General features: G+C 41.4%; 2 protein-coding genes and 2 long non-coding RNA genes across 17 annotated transcripts in view; 2 read left to right on the forward strand and 2 right to left on the reverse strand.

The window, feature by feature from the left end:
* EPB41L1 (erythrocyte membrane protein band 4.1 like 1) overlaps positions 1 to 5,485 on the forward strand; it is a 183,734-nt gene extending 178,249 nt beyond the window's left edge. For all 14 annotated transcript variants that reach the window (XM_083507862.1, XM_083507869.1, XM_083507870.1 and 11 more), the window contains 2 exons: positions 974 to 1,090; positions 2,287 to 5,485. In XM_083507862.1, coding sequence (XP_083363988.1) covers positions 974 to 1,090; positions 2,287 to 2,295 — 126 coding nt within the window. In that variant the 3' untranslated portion in view covers positions 2,296 to 5,485. The remainder of the gene's footprint in view (positions 1 to 973; positions 1,091 to 2,286) is intronic.
* LOC310709079 (tigger transposable element-derived protein 1-like) overlaps positions 1 to 10,325 on the forward strand; it is an 877,074-nt gene that overhangs the window by 214,728 nt on the left and 652,021 nt on the right. The window lies entirely within an intron of this gene.
* The window catches only part of LOC310709145, a 44,782-nt gene that overhangs the window by 22,086 nt on the left and 12,371 nt on the right, over positions 1 to 10,325 (reverse strand). The gene's annotated exons all lie outside the window — the stretch shown is intronic.
* Positions 48 to 2,369, reverse strand: LOC310709119. The gene is made up of 2 exons (XR_014527312.1): positions 2,243 to 2,369; positions 48 to 1,116 (listed from the first exon to the last, which is right to left on the reverse strand). It is a non-coding gene; the product is annotated as an uncharacterized lncRNA (long non-coding RNA).

Below are 10,325 nucleotides of genomic sequence, written 5' to 3' on the forward strand. Positions count from 1 at the left end.
TGGAAGATGTAGTAGTAAGAATAATAATCAAATGCACTCTTCTAAAGTTTCATATTATTATTCCTTTTAATTATATTTACTCAAAATTTGTAAATTATAAGAGATTGAAACAAAAGAAAAATAACAAAAAAGCACTAAAATCACATACTTCATAATATCCGACAAGAAAAGATAAAACAATTGCAATATTTCATATTAGAACAGGGATGCTCCAGCCTACACTAGAACTTCTATACTTTTGGTAGCCACATAGAAGAGGAAATTTCAACTTTCTAAACTCCTGCAGCACAGTTCTGTAACATGTTGACCATTTAGAGTAATCACTGTTACAAGGGAAGCAGATCTGTAAGTGTAGGTTAGGGGGTGCAACTGCAATTTCAGTCCAGTCATACTGCAATACACTAGAGGTAAGCTGGGATTGCAACATACAGTAACAGAGGGCTACAACTGCAGATGAATTTTCTTAAGGACATAGTTTTCCTCCAAACTGTGAACCGAAGGCAGGTGATTGCCCACTCCTTCCTCTCTGTGATGCCTCTTTTGAAAAGCATGAAACGGGGCTTTGGGCTGACAGAGGAAATAATAATGGTCCAAAATTGGGCACCAGTGAAGTTAAGTGTATGCGAAATTCCTCTGCTGAATTTTGGCTGGTGACCCCTTCCTCCACCAGCATCCATCCTAAGCTACTCAAGAGAGTCTCCCCGCAGCCCTCTGCGGGGAATTCAGGGGGAGAGGAGGGAACGCTAAAGCCACCTCCTAGGAACTTATTTTCATTTGTGGTTCCAAAGATCCAAGCCACAGGTTTGAATGGGAAATCTACAACAAGAATGTTAAGATTTCTTGAACCATGAATGGAGTTCTATGCATCCTCAGTAACATACCTTTTCCTCGTTTCCACATGATCTTCAGTTGCTATCTCCTTACAGCAAGTTACGTGAGCCGCCATTTAACATTCAGCGTTTTGTTTCCATAGGCTTTGGCTTTGGCAATCAAGGAGGCAAAACTGCAGCATCCTGACATGCTGGTAACCAAAGCCGTAGTATATAGAGAAACAGAACCATCTCCAGAGGAAAGGGACAAGAAACCTCAGGTATGAAAAGATGTGGGAAGATGGCCCTATAAGATGTAACATCTAGCTGCCTATAGAGGCCAGGCAACATAGGAGAATAAAAGAATGATACACGAATTGGATATGTTGCAGTTGTCAAAACAGGCAGACCTCTACTGAGAAACAGTAAAAAGTAAAGGTAAAGGTACCCCTGCCCGTACGGGCCAGTCGTGTCCGACTCTAGGGTTGTGCGCTCATCTCACTTAAGAGGCCGGGAGCCAGCGCTGTCCGCAGACACTTCCAGGTCACGTGGCCAGCGTGACGAAGCTGCTCTGGCGAGCCAGCACCAGCGCAGCACACGGAAACGCCATTTACCTTCCCGCTATAAAGCGGTACCTATTTATCTACTTGCACTTAGGGGTGCTTTAGAACTGCTAGGTGGGCAGGAGCTGGGACCGAAAGACGGGAGCTCACCCCGCCGTGGGGATTCGAATCGCTGACCATACGATCAGCAAGTCCTAGGTGCTGAGGTTTTACCCACAGCGCCACCCTCGTCCCTCTGAGAAACAGTGCCTCCCCTCAAAAGACATCAGCCCTCCAAACTTCAGCTACACCAATATGTGCTTGGCTAGATGGTTATCATGGCCATGGCAAAGTGGTGAGCTTGCAGCGTAAAGCTTTATCTTTTATTTAGCTTTGTTACTAAAGGGCAAACCTTTGCAACTGGATGACCAGTAATTTTCAGTGGGAGCCCTGAGGTTCCTGGAATGGTTAGAAGAGGTGCCTCCTTGGGAAGTTAGCTCCCAGAACCAAGCTTCCCAGCAGACAGCTTGCTCATCATTATTGCACTTTCTCTGTGATGTGCAGCTGCAGAAAAATGTTGGGCCTTTTCTACAGCACGTCACAACAGCTAGGCCTGGTTGAAAGTCTGTGCTGACTGAGGATACACCCCAGAACATACTCTGGAATCCTCTGCAACATGCAGAAATTCCACAGCTGATGTGCAACAAGTTCCCTGTTGAGTGAATTTACATGCAAAGAGTTTTCTTGCAGGTGGGAAGTCTAAAAATTCAGTGCCCTAGATTTGACAGGTTCCAAAATGACAGCGCCCCATTGCATCATTATAGCAAAAGGTGTCCCAGAAAACCAAACTGCTAGAGACAGTCTTGCTTATTGTCTTGATAAAATGCTTACATTGTGCTTACTATTGCTTCCTCCTTCCTTTCATTCTGGTACAGGAATCTTGACCTTCGTGTTTCTAAAAGTTGGCATCTCTATTTTAACTTTGGAGAAAAAGAAGGGGCCTTTATGCTGGATTCCTCAATGAGACATAGAACGTCCTGGCTGCAAGAATAATGTTGAGAGACAAAAAATAAAAATAAAAAAGGAATAGCAAATATATTATATATTATATATACAGGAAACAAAATGCATCCTTGCACTGCTGCTATATGCTGGAGATGAATTACAGACAGCAACATCAGCAACAAACAAAAACCAACCACCTCTTCAAATAAATTGAAGAATTGACTGGACTGATCTAAAAGAAAGAAGAAAAAAAAGTCACGATGGTAATAATATTATTATTAACAATACAATAAACCACCATTCTGCATGTTACATTTAAAGGATACATAACTCATTTGTTGCACACTGAATGGAAAAGCAAGAATGCTTTGCAACAAAGCAAGAAATCAACAAGCAAAACAAGCAGAAATACAAAATGATTCCCTGCATAGGAATGAATCAAAAACCATTCACTTGTATAATTCTTGTTTAATTATTTTCTGATTTGGGATGTGTGGTGATCACCCTCTCTCTCCATTTCCATGCCACTTCTGTTGCTTCATCTTTGGTTCTGTTATTTCCCCAAACTGCCCTTCCTTTCTCAACCTTTCGTCCCCCCACATCCGGTTCTTTGTTCTTCTGAAGATCATTAAGACTGGATTTCACTTAAAACAAATCAAAATATGTATATGATTTCTATATTTGATCAAAATGCAGCCTGTAGAGGTTTCATATGGATGTGCTTTTAAGTTATGTATATTATATATAACTGGGGAGGGTGGGGAACGATATTAAAACAAATTAAACAGTGCTGATAAGTATGACAATGGCATTTTTACATTATAATTATTTGATTGACCGTGGTTGATGTATTATAAGACTCTTAGATCATGTCAATATCCCATGAAAACAGAGTAGGAAGAAAACAAACACTAATGATCTCTGCTGGCCATATTTGTCTGTCACTCACCTGCTCTGTGCTCTTGCTAAAGGGACTGACATAGTGACACGGTAGTGTTTGTAATTGGTTGGTTGGTGATAAGGCACCATTCAGCAACCTGGAGAGGGAGTCGAGGAAGACAGAATGGATCAGTGTTACTGCAGCCTAGTCAGTCACTTAAGCGTGCCAAGGTCTCCCTCCTCCCCTGGGCCCAGGAGACTGAGATCACCTTGGGGACATGAGGTCAGGTTGCTTCATTCACAGCCTTTCAGTATCTAGTAGGCTTTGATCTCTTGGACCTAAATATTTACCTGTAGCAAAGATGCCCTGTGTGTCAGTTTAAGTGGTTCCTCCAGACTTATATCTGCAATGGCTCTTGATAGCCCTCCAAAGGGAGTGTCCAGGTCAAACAAGGAGGCATCCCCATCCTGCTTGCTGTATGCTGCATGACTGTGTTTGGCCAGGGTGACACTAGCTTCTGCAGAGGGTATCCGGCAGGTGGGGAACCAGTGTGAAACATCATGGCTTCCTTCTAAGCACTGTCAACCTAGAACCAGAGGACAAGTGAAGCACTGGCTCTTTGAAAGTACATCCATTCAGTTACAGTAAGGGGACAACCAGTGCACAACATAAGGGCAGGCGCTGCTCGTGGATGAGGAAGGCATCAAATGTAACTTGCTCTGCTACAAATGGAACCTGGTACTTGGAAGGTTTCCATCTCTGCTTTCCACAAATTGCCTTCATCCACTGTTTGAGGGGGGAAAGACAGCAGATGCATAATGTTAAGGGGGACAAACCAAAATGAACCAGTTTCCAAGTGAAGCAGCCGGTGGCTCCAGACATTAGAGAAAGACCAACAGATATTGCACCATGCTTGCCTTTTTACATCTTCCCTCCTCAACACACATGATAGCTAGAGAAGGACATTTAATTAGTGTCTGTGATTGAGATCTTAGGGTAAAGGGGCTCCTTGAATATAGTCAAGTGGATGTTTCCCATACAGTAAACTGCTACAATAGAAAGCATTGGGTCGTTGGTCTTTACAGTTCCCTAAAACTGGATCTGCTTCTGGCATGCAGACATGTCCTACGTAAAGCACTGAGAACATAATCGGACTTCTTTCTTTGATGTAGAAGTCATTGCCACTTCTGTATCCAACTAAATGCTTCTCTCCCTGAGTTTTATTTCAGGGCTGTTATTAATTTGTTCACTTCCTGTTGCTGATAGGGATCATGTAATACCCCAGAACCGAAAAGCAAAGAAATACCACATATGGATGTGAAATACATAGAACTCTAAATTGATCTTAACAGAACACAAAAAAGCTTGTGCTCTTAATTTTAAAAATAACCAAGACACAGGGGGATCCTGGTGACATTGTTACAGGGAATTTGGGGGTAGAGGTGACCCTCCCTTCTCAAACTTTGCATTTTGATTTTGACTTTCAAAAAAAGAAAATGTCAGCTCAAAAGTCACTGTTGAGTAGCTAGATGGAAAGCACAATCCCACTTACACTGGTATACATTGGGATAAGTGAGTCAGCCACTCAAATCTGTGGAGGTAAACAGCATCAAGCCCAACATGCTCAAGATCAAAATCCAACTGGGCAATCAGAGGAAAGCTAAAATAGACTTGTTCCTTTGGATTCTTCCCGCTTGTCCGATGGGTAGCCATTAACAAAAAAATAGGTTTTTTTGGTTCACCTAGCAGGATGTGGCTTATATATAGACATCTATATAAATATATATAAATATATATATAATATTTATTATCTGTGGTAGTGTTGAAGCCATGCATAATTTTTAAAGTTATGGCTTCCTCTTACCTTAATCTTCACTACTGCTTCCATCAGACGCAGCTGACCACTCTTTTTTCTTTTCTTTGGGCATTTCCCTCTGAAGGGCGTGGGAGACGAAACGGATTGTTTGCGCCAAATCCCTTAAGTTGATTCCGAAACTGCCCTGCAATTGCATGAATAATATTACTAATTATATTCTTTCTTTCTTTTTAATTTGAGAAGCACTTTACCAACCAACTGCAACACTCTGTCATTCCTTCCTCACTAATTCCTCTGGCCATCTTGCACCCCATTCCTCTTTTTGTCGTCCCCCCCTTTCAATCATATCCTCTTTCAGTGCTTGGTGGTGTATGCGTGTGTGCTCACTGTTCTTGTATTCAATAAAAGTGAAATAAATGTGTTTGATGCTCAACCACTTTGTGGCTTGCACTTTACTCCTAAGTAGAAGGGCAGTGGAGAGACTCAAGGGAGTTAGCTTGGGAATTCAGGACCCTACGTTCTGGCACAAACTGTTGTCCCAGTGATTTTGAGAGATGGTTCGGACATTCTTCAGAAGGGTGCAGACTTAAATGGGAAGAGCTGCTTGGACGACAATGACGACTGAGCACCAGATTGTCTTGCCCTATATGTCTGCACTCTTGCACTAAGTCTCCAGTTTTCCAGCTCCCATTTCTGAGCTCACCTCTTCCCCATGCCTATTCTTTGTCCTCAGTTGCTCATGCTCAATTCTGCTGCTATTATTCCCATTTGTCTGTCGTATTTCTAAGGGATACGTTATTCCAGTTTTCCTGCCATTCCAATTATTACATTTTTTAAAAAGATCTCTGTGGTGGGAAGGTTATGCTGTATGTATTGTATGGGCTTTTCAGTATGAACTATTTCATCAGGCCTGCATCTGAAACCAACAACAAAATCTAGGGTGCATACATAGCTACATAAAAACGAGACAGTATGGGGGAGGCGAGGGGTTGTTTCACCCTGTATATTGATCCTGACTTCACTCTTCAAATAACACATGCCTGTACAGCAAATGCCAATTTCAGGCTGGCAGAGGTGGTCTATTTTTTAAAAAAGCATGGGTGGGGGATCTGTTGGTCAGGGATGATGGGGCTTGTAATTTAGCAAAATCTAAAAGGTTACATGTTCCCCATCCTTGTCTTAAAGCACTGTTTGTTCAATGACACATCTGAACAAGAATGCACCCCTAATCTCTGTTTGTTTGTTTGTTTGTTTGTTTGTTTGTTTAAGAAAATTTGCTGTAAGATGAAAAACTGCTCTGGGGAGAGTACTTTGTGACATCACAGGTACCCAGCCAATCATTGCTCAGCACAGCCTCTTCTGCTTCAAATTGTCACAACTGGTTCTCCTTGAGTTTGTTCCATGAGTGACACAACAAAGTGTACTGTCCAACAAAGGGTGATTCCTATTTTCTGCCCCCCGCCCTGGGGGGGGGGTAGCTGTGTTAAATCTATTGCAGCAAGAGCAACAGTCTTGTGACACCTTTAGCTTAAAACTTGGCCCTCACTAGTCAAGGTTACAAAGGGTCAAATCTGAACAATTTACATTAAATAATAGGGAAAGAGATTACTGTTATCACAACAACAAATTTATACACAGTGCTTTTTTCGGGGGGGGGGTCAGGAGTATGCATACTCCTAAACATTTTGTGAATCAAAGTTTGGCCTCATTGAGGGCAGTATTTCAATATGAGTAGGAAAATGAGAGTACCCCTAAACATATTTTTTTTTAAAAAAAAACACTGTTTATACGCAACATATACATGTTATTTTACCTTGCTTCATATAAGGAAGTAACAGGACAAACATTTCCTTCAGCCTGTCAATTTATTCTTTTCATGCTATTGCTGGATGTGTGTATATGCACCTAGGCTTTGATCCTAAATGCATTTACTTTGACATAAGGTCAACTGCAACAAGAGAGATATGCAATCCATGTTTAGGAGAGTGGTGTTAGACAAAGAAACCCTCCCTAACCTGATGACTATGGTTTCCTGCTCATGTTTTTTTTCCTTCAAATAATCCAACCTACTTCACAGAGTTTCTGTGAGAATAAAATGGAGGGAAATGTTTACCCTTCTTCCTGAGCTCATTGGAAGAAGTACAGAATAAAAAGACAGTAAGTAACTCAGGAAAATACTTCCGCCTACCTCCTTGAAATTTATCCAAGCCAGAGGTAGCCAGTGTGGTGTCTCCAGGTGTGAGGCTTCAACTCGCAATATCCCCATCCAGGATGGTCAGAGGTCAGAGCTCACGGGAGCTGTAGCTCTGGAGGACCACATGGGCTACCCCTGAATTAAGCACTATCTCTAGGTTCCTCAGTGGCTGCACTGAGCAAGACCGGAAGCAGTAGACAAATTTACTTGTCATCATTTATCTCATCAAGGAATCCCACATGAGCTTAACCCCCATAAACTGGAAAACAGCCGTCTGTGGTAAAGAGGATAGAGCAAGAATTCGGTATGTGAGGATGGAAACAACCAGGCGTCTCACAGGCATCAAATATTCTCACACTGGATGAATTAATCCATAATAGGACCTTCCAAATCCTAGTTGCAGTTACAGCCATTAAAACAGAATGGGATTGGAATTTCAATTCAGTCAATAAGCAGGCACTGAAAGTGAAATAACAACCACACCCTTTTTAGACCCCTTGATAGTAGATTATAAAAGTGCAGCAAGTGTTAATTAAGCATAAGTACTCTAAAATACATGTTCTACAGGGATAGTTTACTATTCTGGAAGCTCAGTTGCCACAGGACATATACTTGATTTTCTTGTGTGAGATGAAAACAACTGGGCAAGGACTAAGTATTTAATTCTACTCGAGTAAAATCCTACCTGACGACTTCTTTTAAGGCCATCTTGTAAAGCGATGAGTTTGGCTTTCCTGCTGCTCAGACGTGCCCAGTAAGGGCCACAAATTTACCCAGGCTGAGCCTATACATCCAGCTTTAAAACCTAAAGGTCATTCCACATTAAATCAATGCCAAAAACAAGGGTTTTGCCACCCACCGTCTCGGATTTTGATGAAACTTGGTGTACACCCTTCCCTTATGGTTGAAAGAAACCCCCTTTAATTTTTCCCTCTATCACAGTTTTGATTTTATAGCACTTCAGAGTTTCATGAAATCTGTGTTTCTGTCCCTCTTGAGATCCTCGGCCTTGTGTACGTTTTTTTTCCTCTCCATAATCAATGATCAGATCTCTTTGAAATTTTACACAAAGCTCAATAACATGATGAGGATTTCAGGAAAAAATACACCAGCACTCAAAAGATTTTATAAATGCCTTTAAAAAAAATGTATAAATGTAGTTTTTTTGGTGGAAAACTAGAAAACCTTAATTTTCAGCATGTGGGCACGATGGAATCTAAAGTTTTGGATGGTGAAAATTATTGCAAAGACATGCTCTTTCTCAACAAAGAATAAAATTTAATGGTCTCTTATTATTTATTTATTTATTATATTATTATTTATTATTATTATTATTATTATTATTATTATTATGTCTTGTAACAAAAGTTTACATTTTTTTGGACATCATGGGGGGGGAATGGCTACTAGGTACAACTTTCCTACAATCCATAGCTGTAATAGAAAAAATTAATGAAACAAAGTTGTTCCTCTTAAAATCTAAAATAATATTGGTTATTATGAAAGGGACCAGGCCCCCCCCCAAGTATATTTCAACCATAAGGGAAGGGTGTACACCAAATTTCATCAAAATCCAAGACGGTGGGTGGCATAACCGCGTTGAAATGACGTGGAATGACCCCTAAGATACCACTATGGGATTAGGGATCCAAACTGTACAGAATTCTATTCATGTAGAGGAACCTGCACCTGTATAGCTGTACACATGTAGGGTCCCTTGTCCAGACTTTGCACCAACCACATGGTGAGATAAGTGGGTACACTCATGCTGGGGACAGGACCAGCAGGCATGGCTCCACTCCTCTTCCATGTATTAATGAATGAATGAATGAATGAATGAATGGGAAAGCTTGTGGAAAGGGCTTTAGCTAAAAGTGAGATGAAATGAAAAATTAGTTTAATTTGCACACCACCTTTCTATATTACTATCCACAAGGCAGCTTACAAGCCAAAGAAACAACAAAATATACAGCAAAGATCACACACCTAATAACAATTTGAATCAATACAGAAAAGTCACAATAAAAACATAACTTTAAAATGAACAACTTATATCAAATAAAGAATTATCCAATAATGCATTAGAATAGTAAAAAGTAAAATTAAATACAGTGGTACCTCAGGTTACATACGCTTCAGGTTACATACGCTTCAGGTTACAGACTCCGCTAACCCAGAAATAATGCTTCAGGTTAAGAACTTTGCTTCAGGATAAGAACAAAAATCGGGCTCCGGCGGCGCGGCGGCAGCGGGAGGCCCCATGAGCTAAAGTGGTGCTTCAGGTTAAGAACAGTTTCAGGTTAAGAACGGACCTCCGGAACTAATTAAGTACTTAACCCGAGGTACCACTGTATAACCCACACCTTTAAAATTGAGGGGGGGGGGAGAGAAAAAAACAACCCCGAATATAAACCACTCCCTTCCTCGCTGCTCCTGGCTGCATGGGGGGGGGGGGCGCAGCATTGTTGGCGGCCTTTCCCCTTCCCAGCCTTGGGGAAGAGGACACCACTTTGCTGTGCTCCTAGAGCTGTTTGCCCCATGCTCATAGCTACATACCGCAAGGTTGCGAATATAACAACTTTTCACGGTCAGAATTTGGGGGGGGGGGGAAATGAGGCTTATATTCAGGCTGATACGGTAAATACAGTAAAGAATTACTAAACTATAATCAATAAAAATATCAGCAAGACACAATGCATAAAATACCACAAAAACATACAAATACCACAAAACATGAAAAAGGATTAAACTGAGAAACAAGGACTCACAACTTACGAAATTATTTTTTAAAAAATATCCCTGAACTCCTCTCTTCCCAGATGCTTCTGCTGTCCTCAAAGTCATGGTCTGGGAAAGGCTTCTAGGCCTGGAGGGTGGGGCAAGGCAGGTGGGAAAAGCCATTGCCTGATGGCCAGCACAGTGTCTCTCCCTTAACTTTAATTAAAAGAAGCTTGCATATCAGGGCTGGGAAACAACCTTGCCCAAGTCCTTGGAAGGAAAACTTATGAGCAGTCAACTGAGCTTTTATGAAGGGGGCAGAGGACCTTGCTTGGAGCCTAAAGTAAGAGTTCTCTATCAC

The sequence above is a fragment of the Podarcis liolepis genome (genome assembly GCF_965112155.1).
Source record: "Podarcis liolepis genome assembly, chromosome: 6".
NCBI classification, from domain to species: Eukaryota; Metazoa; Chordata; class Lepidosauria; order Squamata; family Lacertidae; genus Podarcis; species Podarcis liolepis.